At 43.0% G+C, this 13,848-nt stretch overlaps 1 protein-coding gene across 1 annotated transcript; it reads left to right on the forward strand.

Moving 5' to 3' along the window:
- Positions 1–8,988: 8,988 nt before the first annotated feature.
- On the forward strand, positions 8,989–13,485 carry bmp4 (bone morphogenetic protein 4). The gene is made up of 3 exons (XM_040138186.1): positions 8,989–9,106; positions 9,800–10,164; positions 12,456–13,485. Exons 2-3 carry the CDS (start codon positions 9,807–9,809, stop codon positions 13,307–13,309), a joined length of 1,212 nt encoding a protein of 403 aa, XP_039994120.1. The 5' UTR covers positions 8,989–9,106; positions 9,800–9,806; the 3' UTR covers positions 13,310–13,485.
- Positions 13,486–13,848: the final 363 nt, after the last annotated feature.

Consider the following 13,848-nt stretch of genomic DNA (forward strand, 5'->3'; position numbering starts at 1 on the left):
GGGCTCAGGGTCTATGTGGCCAGGTCACCTTTGAGCTACTGCTGATTAAGGGCTGGTGTTCACAGGTGAGCAGCTCCGAGCAGGATTTAGTGACACGGGCACACAGAGGTGAAATCACCCCACTCTCCTAGCAAACGTCAAAGCAGCAAAGCACTGCTGACCTCTCCCCTAAATGGCCAGAGGCAAATGTCAGAAGATAAGTGAGCTCTTTGGCTGTGCTCAGCTCGCTCAAAGAAAAGTGATGGCAGGTGAACTTTGCACAAGTTTGTACAGTCGCTTTTTCAAACATATTTCGTACCCAAAAAAAGGAAAAGGGAAAAAGGACTTGATAGATGGGTAGAGGCATAGACACTCGCATTTTTACAGTTTTAAATCAGATACATTTTGCCGTCTACACACACACAAAGACTCAGACTGTGAAATCAGAGGTTCGTATCGTAAGTAGTGAAATAAGTCAGTCGGTCGCTGCCTGTGGGTCTAAGCCACCCCCAGTTGGTAATCTCCTTCGGAACTGGAGGGACTCAAAGGGGCTAAGCCTGGTCAACACCAGGGAAGGGACATCTACAGCGTATCTTCAAGTGCTCCCGCAGTAGCCTGGTTTGTAAAACATTGACGAGTCCTCCTACTTTGAAGGAACAAGCACTGTGAGATGTTCTGAATGAAGGACATTGTAACTTAATAATGATAGCATTAAACAACAGAGCATGTCTCTCCAACAATTCAACAGCGAATAAAGTGAAAAAGACCAATGTTTTTTTTTTTTAATTAATAAATACATAAAATATATTCCAAAAATGACACTGAAAACCTCTCAACCCCTAAACAACAAATAATGTAGTCAGGCTGATTTACATTAAGCAGCTTCAAACATGCTGCTAAACAGTTATTCAAAAAACCGTACGCATGAGCCCAAATACACTTTTTGTTGTGAAATGAGAGTAATCATTTACCAGTGAAATATATTTTCATTTTCTGTCAAGTAGCAACTGCAATGTGAATCACAACATCCTGCATGACATGGAATGGAATGGATGATTATGCACAAACTGGTAATAATAGCTCAGTGTGTTCTTGAAAGAAGGAGAAAAACAAATGAAGTAAAATATTCTGATTACTCAAAAATGGGAACAAATATTCATCACAGAATTGGAATAATAATCATAAGATTTACTCCTTGTAAGAGTACGTTCTCCTTTACGTGACAAAGAAAAAACACACATCAACCACAACATTTTATACTGCTGCCATCAGCAGGGTGGTACAAGGGACACAGGTCCACCCAAAGAAACAATGACACAGAAACACAAAGAAAATCTGGTAAAATCAGGTTTTAAAATACACAATTTTACAAAGTTCAGTCATGTGTATATGAGCATTAACTTTAATCAGAAGTGTTGGTGTATTTTATCTCACATGGGTATGACTCTTTTCAAATCATTTTCTAACAAGATTATTCTTACACTAAATGTGGGTTTAGCAGAAATTTGTATTACCCTATTGTACCCTTTGTATGTGACACGGTGTCATATAGGAACAGAGGTATAAGCTGTAAACTATAAACTCCCTAACACAAACTACAAAGTGACGCCTATTCCTACCAAGCCACATTTCTTCCATCGTGTTTGATGATGCACGAGCTGTTCCTTTGTTACTCCAAACATTACTTATTACATCAGTGGTACATGTACCGTAGAGATTGATCTTTATCTTATCTGAGCATAACAGACTGCTCCATAACTCTGTTGGTTGTTTTTTTGTTTTTTTTTACGTGACTGTTTTTGAGGCTTATCTGCAGTTTGCATCTTGTGGTCTAAGGTAATGCTGGTGTGGTCTTGTCTATTTGTCTTTGACACAGCTACAGATTACGTACTTCATACAGACATGGCATCTCAATATCTCATAAATCTCAATAATGTCACAGAAACATCCTGTTGTAGAATAATTTAGTCAGTGTTAATTTACCGAAAACCGGCGTGTTATTATAATGTCTTTGTAGGACGGCACCAATGTCTCGTCACACATTTAATGCATAGTTATAGTTATAGTGCAACAAAGGGCAATATAATGAATGGAAGTAATATGACATCGCATGTGTAACAACTAACAACTAAAAATGTTACATTACAACATCTAAAGCATATGATATGTAATATTAACAATGCTGCAACTGAAGATAGTAAAATGACCTAAAGTGAAAAACACAACCTTGAAAACAGCTTCAGTTTTGACATTAGTTCCCCAATGTAAGCAGTAATTCATAGCTATAATATTGTAAAATGTTTTTGCATCATATATGATATATCTGTCTACAGTAGTTTCTAGTTTCAAGTGCAAGTGACCCGGGACACTTGTTGCTGTTGCAGAACCTTCAGCTGTGTTCAATATAAAATACAGCTCCAATAATCCTTTAATATCGAATTATGCAGTGAGGCAGACCAAAAGAAATGTTTGATCTATTTTTAATATTCTGGTGCAAAATCAGGTCATCAGCACAATTATTCCCAGTCATTACAACTTGAAAGTGAAAACATGAAATATGGAGCCCACAAGAAAGGCTGCAAATATGACCAAAAATAAATTGTGCATGACATGGTCCCCATCAAAGAGACAAAACACAAATGGTTTTAGTAACGATGTTGAAATGAGACAATCACAGCTTGAGATCCAGCATCAAGAGTCATGCAAACGGTATGTGCTAGAAGGTGAAGAGTACTAAGTGGCCTGAGTCATAAAGCCTCACACACACACAAATGCACATGAATGCACGGATGCATGCAACACATAAACACACACACACACACACGCACACACACACACACATACACCATCACATGCCAATGATCTGCAGCTTTTTCATGGGGATTTATGTTAAGGCCCAGCAGTCAGTAGGACACACGCCTTCCCAACCAAAGCCCGTGAGGGTGTCTGAGGAGATCAATAATGATTAACGAAACATATTCTCTGATTCTTCCCTGCAGATTATTTGCATCCCAGATCTCCTGATCTGCATACACCTCTGTTTAGGCAATCAGCATGGCCACACTATGCAAGGAAAGTTCTTCTCAAGGCATGAACATGACCCCGGGAAGAGAACCAGGGCGATCTAGAGCAGATTTAAAACATGAGAGAATCACTGAGGCCAATTTATCTCTGTGCTGAAGCTGCAAATAGCAGTGTCTCAGACCTACAACCCTTATTTTCGCAGTAGAGGTTTGGATTAAATTCACTTTACTTTGGAAATACGACCTTCTGGACATTTTCAACCCAAGGTGACTGTGTGTTTTACTTTCTTTTGGTGCACTCTCACTGTGCGTAAAATGTGTGGCAAAATTTTGGCCCAAATCTGCAGACTTTTCCCTAACTACCTGAGGGTAAATCCCTGAACTATGGCGATGACACATTACTGAGATATGCAGTCAATCAGATAGTTAATCCACCTCAGTATTGTGTCCTCAGTACAGAAATTCTCAATGAACCTTGAAGCAAAGTTTGCCGCGAAATCAGTTGGTGCGATGCGCTTCAATTCCAGTGCAGCACCTGATCTGATTGATCACAGGATTCATCAGATGAAATTTGTTGCACTGCAATGAGATCTTCTATTTCAGGATACTGATTCCCAGTGGGGTCATGGACCTCCCGGGGGTCCACTGGATCCCTAATTAGAACAACGAGAGGCTGTGTGAGGACAACTTTTTACAGGAGGGGTCTGTAGATTCATTTAGCTCGGTACTAAATGATGTCATAAAAACAAAAACATTCCCAAAGAAAACATCTTCACATATAACTTCATATATCTATAACTACAGTATTTGTCCAGGACCCACTAACGATAACTGTAATGAAATAAAAAAAAAAGAAAAAAGAAACTGTTGGGTTGTAAAGGACAAAGACCTTCAGTTTGTCTCTTTCTTTATATGAGTGACAGCAAGTGATGAACTATTAAGAGCCCCATTAACTCTCTTGATGGCCTCTATAGGGGCCAGATCTCTGAATACCCCCCCCCCCAAAAAAAAAATGACTTGGGCTTTACTTCAGGGCTAATTAGTAGCAGACACTAATGACTGAGAGAGTTGTAAGCGCACAGGGAAAATCCTTTTCATTAGATTTTGGACATTTTTATTGTCTGTTTTGATCGTTCATCGAAAAAAATAAATCTTAAAGTTAGGCGTTAGGCCGCGGAGGCCTCTGCGGCCAATAAATGCCACTCAAACTCTCTTTAGACCAACTTCTTACATCTGCACTCACCCGTTTTTTGTTTTTTTGTTTTTTTTTTATTTAGGGGACCGCGATGTTACCTTGCAAACAAGTACTTTGCTGTCCGGATCCCGGCATTTAAATGCAAAGTGACAAAGTTTCACATAATGAAACAGAAAATGCAGCGCGCAGGGAGCTCTTTATTTTACGTGGAGGAGGAGAGAAGGGGGGTTAGCCAAGGTGTTTGAGACAGATGAGGGAGGTGGGGGTCGGGGAGGGAGGGAGGAGGAGGAGGCAGGGAGGGATAAAAACTGCAAGGGGCCATAGATGCTGGATCATTTGGAAAGTTTTTCCCGTCCTGCGCACCGCCTGCCCCTCACGAACTGTACCGGAGACGGATAGGAAGCCCCGCCGCAGAGCCCGAGCGCCGGCCTTTACTCCGACCCAGTCTCCTCTCGTCCGTTCAGACGTGTCGCTTAAAGGATTAATGAGCCAAAAAGGCACCCGGCTCCTCCTTTAAGGCTCATTGCGGCGTTTTTCGGCTTTACGCCTGGACTGCCTTACACCTTCCCTGTCGTATTCGCTTCATTCGAGGATACCTGTACCTCTACTGATGGTAAGAGCTCGTCATCTGGCACATTCACACACAACAGAGATCAAGAAGCGGAGCTTTTAGAGACCGGACCTGTTGAATAACACCGGGGGGGGGGGGGGGTCTAGTTGACAGTTTGTGACTTTTAGTTTTGCTCTGTGGTGTCGGTGCGCGTTTAACCGACTTCGCTGAGAGACGGTGCCGCGTTCCCCGAGGAAATGTAGAGGCATACAAGCCCTCTACAATCTAACAGTCCACCCCTCGGACAGCGGAACTGAGATAAACCGATATAAAAGTGTATTTTGGGACGAACAGCGCTGCGATCCTGGCCGAGCTCGTAACAGGTTAAAGCCTTTTGTGCCGGAGAGTTGAGCAGTGACAAACCAACATAGTGAGGTCATTTCCAAACAGAGCTTTCAGTTTCTCTGCGCTTCTCTCTCCCCTGCACAACTCAAATATTTACATTATGCAGATTTGTAACTTTTTCCGAAGTTTGGCGGGGATTTTTGCCCGGTTGAACACCTGTATCTGCTTCGTGTCATCCCGGTATGCGTAATGTGAAAGATGGAGATGACACGGCTCAAAAGTTTAGCCAGGATGGAAAAAATTACATCGTTTATTTCTCAAGCTTTTTTTTTTTTTTTTTTTTTTTTTTTAAGTCCAATTAAATTCCGCCTCTCAAATAGGTCAACAATAATTCATGCGTTATTGGGTCAGTTTTAAAACTGCACATTTCTGTCCAATTATGACAAAGTCTGCAAAAACATTCGGTGCCAACACATTACAGCTGCACAAAGTCAGAGCAGACATCAATCCGGTTTATAATTGTGGAACGGCAACGCAATACAAGGACTCAGATGTTTCACAGGTTTACACCTGTTTTTTAACTAACGATTATAAAGTGAAATTGTGTCATTTAATCCCGACATGCAGCAGCAGAGACACAGTTTGCGGCCTGCGGGCGCATGGCGTTCTTGGCACACACACACACACACCTTTACTTTTCATCTCGAACCGTGCAGGGAGACAGACTCGCCAAATGTTGAATTCAAAGAGAGTTTATGATTTACGTAAATGTATGTACATACATTTTTTTTTTTTAATCACACGCACAGAGTATCCGTTTCTTTTTGCTTGTTTCAGGGAAAACTGGCCCAGGTGTTGACTTGTCGTAAGTGATGCTACCTGATATTTTTGGGTTTTCGGGTTATAAATTTTTTGTTATTTAACACTCTTGAACCTGTTATGCAAACCAGCTGAGAGCATTTGATAGCGCCAAAGTGATTTTTTTTTTTTTTTTTTTTAATTTCTTCTTAAAGGGAACGAAACCTACAAAGCCCTGCAACTCGTCCTTTATATCGGAGTTGTTTTCTCTCAGAATATACTACAGCTTAACAAAACCATTAACCTGGCTTCAGTGATCTCACTGACTGTGAATGTTCTTACTGTTGAACTGCTCACTGGGAGCAAATAAAATCCCAAACCACTATTCAGCAACAACAGACATTGCAGGTCTCTGTTCTATTTCAACAGAAATGAGGATATTGCATTTTGTTAGGCCCAGTGAATCCTAGTGAAGCCTTAGTTATTACTTAAACTCCTTCAAGCTTTATTTACAACCCAGTTGTCAGGAAGGTCGGCAAACCATTACAATTATTTTTGTTAAAAGGGATAGTGTTTAATTCATGTTATTTATCCTTACAGCTGTAGGGCATTATTTGGCGTAGCCATCAGAATCTTAAATACACAGTATCATAATGAACTGTATACAATCTAAAGCTATATAAGCACTGACCAGAAAAAGAAACATGAAACATGAAATATAGCAGCTGATTAAAAAACCAAATTCCCATGACTATAAATGTGTTGGTAAACTGATCGCTGGCATAAAATGATCAAATCAGGCCCTAGATTTGGCTGTTCCCGTGGTAACCTGTTGCCCTCCTCCCTCCCTCCCTCCTTCCCATCTTCCCTCCCACCATCACTGTCAAATTCCTCAGGAAACACATCTGAAGAGCCATGTGCATAGTCTGATCACATTATCTCTGGTCAGGGAGGGAGAGAGGCCAAGGGGGACCGAGCAAAGCCAAGGGCAGTTGACTGCTCCGGCCTAATTGCTCCCTGGTCTGCATTTGTTGTTGCAAAACGTTTCTCCGTCTGTCGCACAGTTCAAATGTCTTCAGAGTGTGAAACTTCTTAAAATGTTGTATAATCCCGGAATTCTGTTTTGCTCTCGCTGTTTGATCAAGAGGAGTAAATATAGTCCACACTGCTAATAAATGTGGTGGAAAGTCACTGAAAAAATGAACAGAGTTTGGTGTAAAAACTCGTTCGGCTTTTTTATTTAAACACCACTGGTGAAAACAGGCCAGCAAACATGAACGCAATGACTTTTTCCAGAGTTGAAAGTCACTCCCTGTCTGCCTTACATCTTCTTTCATCATCATCGCACCACTTTGAGTGTCTGTCTGTTTTAGCCTGCAGCTTTGTCAGTGGCTGGTTACAGTTACAAGATGTTCTGTATGGTCAGTGTTTTTGAGTGCTATGAATCCCTGTAATCATGGGAGAGGCCCTCTCTGTACAATGAACGTTTGTTGTCAGAGATGTGCGCTCACACACTCACACTCTCACACTCACACTCTCACACTCACTCACACACACACACACACACACACACACACACACACACACACACACACACACACACACACACGTTATCCCCCACCCCTTGGGTAATAGAGCTGATCATGTTCTGAACCCTCCTCTCTCTTTGCCACAGTTCTCACGAACATGCAAGCGGTGGCACACAGTCGTGCGCGCGTACGGACAGGCACACTCACGCATGCACACCATTAGGCCCATGCACACACACACACTGCAAATCACCCTATCTTCGCACACACTGGATCTAGTGTCATGACCGAGAAAGGGGGGTCAATCGGAGGTCAAAGTCTAATGCTGTTAGGAAAAAGATCCTTGATTGCATGTACAGTGAGCCATGCAGGGGCCGAGATAATCGCAGAGATACGAAGCCAGACATGCTCACACACACACAAACAGTGTTCCTGTTAATGTGCATCCTCACTGTGTAGTAATGCTTGGGTGCTCTCCAGCAAAAGAGGCTCCAAATGATGACCAAAGACCTACGTTGCTCCAGAATTGAAATGCGTGCTCCATGGTGCTGTTGTTATTGTGGTCACTCTGTCAAAAATTCAGTAATTTTATTAGTGTGAGTCAGAGGCATTTAACAAATTTAAATGATGTGTAAAAGAATTGAATCATTAGAGCCACACTGCTGCGCTTGTTAAACCTGACGGAGGAGAAGAAAACCATTAAAGTATTTTTAAGGAATTATTTTCGAGATTTTAATAGGATAGCTCTTGACACCTCCATATTTTAATTCAAGTGTTCTTCTGGTGCATATACCAAGACGATATCCTTGATTGGTGTGCTTTTATCAAGTTTAGGCGCCAAATACACCTCGCAAAACACCATACATATCCCAGTGCTGGAGGTACGACTCTCCCGCCGATGACAGTGATGTCAAAGAGCAGAAGGCCTGTCATCAGCGTCACTGCAACCTGTTTGATCCCTCAAGTGGGGGAGCGTTACTAAGAGATGAGGTCCTTTTGAGATGGATCTATTTAATTCTTTGTCTGAAATAGCTGATCTCATATGTTTGGAGGGATAGAGGTTGACTGAGTTCACTTGGAGACAGTTTCTGAAAGCTAACAGCCCTCTTGTTGTGGACATAGGTTTTACCACTCCTGATCAAAGTGGTGTTATCAGCTCTTTGGTCCGCGTGTGAACATGAGAGGGTAGTTTTGGACTTTTTTTTATCGGTTGAATCTGGCAGCTATGTAATTTTTTTTGCTCCTTGACGGTTTGTGCAATAGGTTTCTGAAATAGCTGTTGTTATTTAAGTTATTAGGTGTGTTTTTTGGTTTTAGGTGAGTGTAAGGCATTAGCGTTCTGCTCTCTGTGTTGTGGCGCATACCTCCTTACATTCCAGTTACAGTAAATAGCTAGCTTAGTCCATGAGCCAAAATGATAAGCCTTAAAGAGACACTGGGTCTCTCTCGCTTACCCACTTACACACACACACAAAAAAACACACACACACACACACACACACACACACACACTTCAATTGCATTCAATTTATAATTTACCTGTGTTTTTATCTGTATCTTTCAGGAACAGGGTCACTCCAGCGTTCTCCTGCAGCCGCCCAACACCACCTAACATTTCCTGGAAAAACGTGTCCATTGCCTGCTCCCAACAAACATGGACTGTTTTCCCATGCTTTATTTTCTGTCGGTAAGTAAGTGGACAGTGCCATTTCAATTTGTGCCATGTGACACATTGCCGCATCTAACTTTTTTTCTCTTTCCCTCTCTGTCCACTGAGTCACTGATATAATTGGCATTCAACCAGACTTGAATTGAAAGTCCCTGTGGGGTGTTGGACAGTGTATTTGTGAGAGGAAGAGCTTTTTCAGTTAAATATGTGGCACATAGCCTTGGGTTTGCCCCATAGCTTGTTGGAGCAGACTGTGAGGGACCGTGGCTCCTTATCGAGTTAAGAATTTGCTCTGACCCCAGGGCTGCCTCTTTTATTTGTCTAATCATAGTGGAGAAGGGAGGAGATGAGGGGGAAGGGAAGGAGTGAAGAGGAATGGCCCTGAGATTCCATTCAGAAAAAGTTGGGGTCTTGAACCAGCTGTTTACCTTTGGAGGATGTCGCCAAAGATAAACTGCAAGTGGTCTATCTGATCAGAGACTGCTTTACTATAAACAAGGTAAACTGGAGTATTAAAACCAATTAGAGCTGCCCTCAGTGGGAACAGTTAGAGAAGAGGGTGTTTTGGTGAAGACATGGAAGAAAAAGCAAAAAAAAAAAGTTTCCCTCAGCTAAAATGGAGGCCTTTCTCTCCCTTTCTCTTTTGAGTTTTCTTTCCCTCTGCCATCTTCCCATGTTATATCTCCCTGTGCCATCTGCTGCTCCCCCCAGAGACATCATGATTCCTGGTAATCGAATGCTGATGGTCATTTTAATATGCCAAGTCCTGCTGGGAGAGAGCAACCATGCTAGTCTGATACCTGAAGAAGGGAAAAAGAAAGTACCGGGCCTGCAGGGTCGTTCGGCCGCTCAGAGCCATGAACTGCTGCGGGACTTCGAGGCCACGCTGCTGCACATGTTTGGCCTCAAAAGGCGGCCGCGGCCCAGCCGCTCCACCACCGTGCCTCGCTACCTGCTGGACCTCTATCGGCTACAGTCGGGGGAGGCTGAGGAGGCTGGAGGGCATGACATTTCTTTTGAGTACCCAGAGAGGTCTGCCAGCCGGGCCAACACTGTGAGGGGCTTCCACCATGAAGGTAAGGGAAAAAAATGGAGGATGTTGGCATCATATGGCAGAAATAAAAAAGGACAAAATAAGGAGAAAATCTTAGGAATATCGTAGGAAGAGAGATGATAAATGCATCATGTCAGCACATAAACATTACACTATAATCAAGATCACTGTTGCCAGGCATCCCAGTAATTTTGGTAGTATTATATTTCATTAGCAGGGTTGAGGACTGCTAAATTTTCAGGATTAAAAAAAAAAACATTCCTGCATCCCTTGGAACATGATTGTAAGGCAGCTCCACCCATCTCACCATAACCAAGGAATCTAAGGATGTGGTCACCAAACACTGTCTAAAGAGGGGCAAAAAAATTCTGCTAGACAAGCTCTCAAGAGCCTCATTTGACAAAACTCTGCGTGTTTGGTTAGCAGCTGAAGGAAAAGCATACCTTCATATTACTGACCTGCACTTCTCACCCCACCCAGCAGAACATGGCTTAAAAAAGCTCAGTCTTGGCCTGCAGTTGGAGTGTGCTCCTCTCTCATGTCTCCAGTTTATATGGAGGGCTCTTTTAGAAGGACCTTCCTCAACGTGCAATTATCTTTAATGCTACTCTGCAGCCTTCTAAATAAAGCCCCTACTGCCAACAATGTGGGTGCTGAGAGCAGACGCTGCAGCTCTCTGGAGGGATGGAAAAACAGTCTCAGAAGCTGGTGTGATAGAAAGACTGGAACGTTAGAAGGGTTTCTGTTTATTGTGACTTGGACCTGCTTAGTTTTAGCTACAGCTGCAGAGGTTTCAATTAGTCTAGGAGAAAATCCAGGTTGACTGATCTGTTAACTGTAAGTTCAGGTTGGGAAGCTAGACTGAAGCGTGTTGGGTAAATGCTTGAAAACCATCCTTTCCATCGGCGGAGAGACTCTGAGCTGAAATATGAGAGTTAGCAAGTGACCTTGTAGCGCAGTGAACTGAGAAAACCGAGGAGCTTTAGGGCTACAGAACATGTCCGCCCTAAGGGGGAGGAGTGAGGAAGGAGGGATGAGTCAGCCTTAATGGGGCTTGTCAAACACACTGCTAGTGGTAACACACGGCAACACACACTAACACGGCGATGTACTAAGGCTAGTGAGGACGAAAGAGCACCGCCGCAGGAGGAGGAACTTCTGCCTGTGATGCAATCTGTGTGTGTGTGCGCGGGGGGGGGGTTTCTGCTGCTCTCTACAGGCATTTACCCTCCTACTCCTTTGCTAAACTATGTTAATAATACACTTTGAGGTCTTTTGAGTGGGAGTGCTTGCTTTCATGGAAGCACGGTTGTGCGATAGTGTGATTCAGTTGACTGATCTGTCCAAAACACGGTGAGGTATTACAGTCTGCAGCAGGTGGATGCAGCATTTAGGTGAGGAGACGTGTTTACAGGGAATGTAAACCATGTAACGATTCATCTTGAATTCAGCACAAAATATATCCTGATGTATATGATATACCCTAAATATGCTTCGGTTGAAGATTTGAATAGACTGCATTCCCTCGCAAGACCTCCTTTCCCATGGGCTTCAGATAAATGAGATTCTACTATACTGTCTGACTGGTTAATGATTATTCATGATGAAAATGATAAATGTCTTAAATGAACAAACTGCAGAGCTAATCAAAAACACAGCAGGTTTTAATAATGAGAACCACCTGGGTAAGATTAGGGCCTGGGTGTGAAATAACAGGGGTGGATTGAGCAGGAAAATAGTAGACACAACATTCCTTTCCCCAACAATGGTGATCTTGCCAGAAATCTGCAGACTGAGCGTGGAACAGGGAGCCTCCACTGTGTTTATACTGTAGCTGTGGTACGTTAATCACCACCCTCCTTGTAATGCGTGTTTCAGCGAAGTGCTCAGAGAAAGGCATTGAGAGAAGGGCTATGTAATCCTTATAGATAGATAAGGAAGCACGGCCGATGTATATTTATATTCTTGAATATCCCAGAGGCCTTGAAAAGTGTGCACCTACATTCTTTTGTGTCAATTAAAGCTTGTTAGAGTGTGAAAGTGTGAGGTCAGCACAGCTGAAAGCTATGTTTCATGTAGTACTCTCAACATTTTGGAGGGCAAAAAAATACTGTGGTACCCATCAACAAGAGATACGGTATCTTCATGGAAACTTCAGTATCTGAATATTTTTGTATTTATAAGATGTAGATCTGAAGCAAAGTTGTGAATTTATTTTCTACACATTGTATTAGTTGATATTACCCACACTGAACATTATGGAATTATGCACTTGAACAAACATCCCACATTTCTGCTCTTACTCATTTTCAGAGCACATGGAGAGGGTGCATGAGCAGGACGGTGGAGAGACCCTGCCCCTTCGCTTCCTGTTCAACCTCAGCAGCATCCCAGAGGACGAGCTGCTCTCTTCGGCCGAACTTAGGCTCTATCGTCATCAGATTGATGAGGCCATTGCTGACACCCTCTCAGATGAGCAGGGGCTTCACCGGATAAACGTGTATGAGGTGCTGAAGCCCCCGCGGCCTGGGCAGCTGATCACGCAGCTCTTGGATACACGGCTCGTGCGCCACAACACTTCAAGCTGGGAGAGCTTCGATGTCAGCCCTGCCGTGCTGCGCTGGACTCGTGAGCGCCTTCCAAATTACGGGCTGGCCGTGGAGGTTCTGCACCTCAACCAGACGCCACGTCACGAGGGGCGACATGTCCGCATCAGCCGTTCACTACACCAGGAGCCTGGTGAGGACTGGGACCAGCTACGCCCCCTGCTGGTTACCTTTGGCCATGATGGGAAGGGTCACCCACTGACCCGCCGGACCAAGCGCAGCCCCAAGCAACGGGGTCGTAAACGCAACCGTAACTGCCGGCGCCACGCACTGTATGTGGACTTCAGCGATGTAGGCTGGAATGACTGGATAGTGGCGCCCCCGGGTTACCAGGCTTATTACTGCCACGGGGAATGCCCCTTCCCTCTGGCGGATCATCTGAACTCAACCAACCATGCCATTGTTCAGACACTGGTGAACTCTGTGAACAACAACATTCCCAAGGCCTGCTGCGTGCCAACAGAGCTCAGCGCCATCTCAATGCTCTACCTGGACGAACATGACAAGGTGGTCCTAAAAAACTACCAGGAAATGGTAGTGGAGGGCTGCGGCTGCCGCTAACACACAAACTAACTAGAACTTGATCTTGGACTGGCGACTTGAAAAATGCAACATGGACGCTAAAACAAATCAGAAGGTCTTTACTCCCAAAAATGTTCACTTGGACCCTTATTTATAACTTTTATGTTGAGGTGTATGTTTGTCTCACTTTTTTTGTTTCTTTGACAATATGATCATATATTTTGACAAAATATATATATATTTATATCTACATATTAAAAATAAATTGAGTCCCTATTTTAAACATAAAAAGCTGTACAACTTTTCATAATGTACATTAGATTGTATAAGTTTTTTTTATTGAGAAAATAGTAAAAACAATCTAAAAAGTAAAGTTTATTTACTTGTAATATTTATTGCTTTCGTATTATATACATTTTGGAGAAAAAAAATAAAAACAATAATTGCTTCCATTAATACATTCAAGCAGATCGCAAGACACACGCTTTGTGTATTTGCATAAATTAGAGCACTGCGTGACCACACTTTTCTTTTCTAATGAATCAGTTGAAATAATCAGAAATGTACACTGACTTTGA

Source organism: Xiphias gladius, chromosome 10, assembly GCF_016859285.1.
Source record: "Xiphias gladius isolate SHS-SW01 ecotype Sanya breed wild chromosome 10, ASM1685928v1, whole genome shotgun sequence".
Taxonomy (NCBI): Eukaryota; Metazoa; Chordata; class Actinopteri; order Istiophoriformes; family Xiphiidae; genus Xiphias; species Xiphias gladius.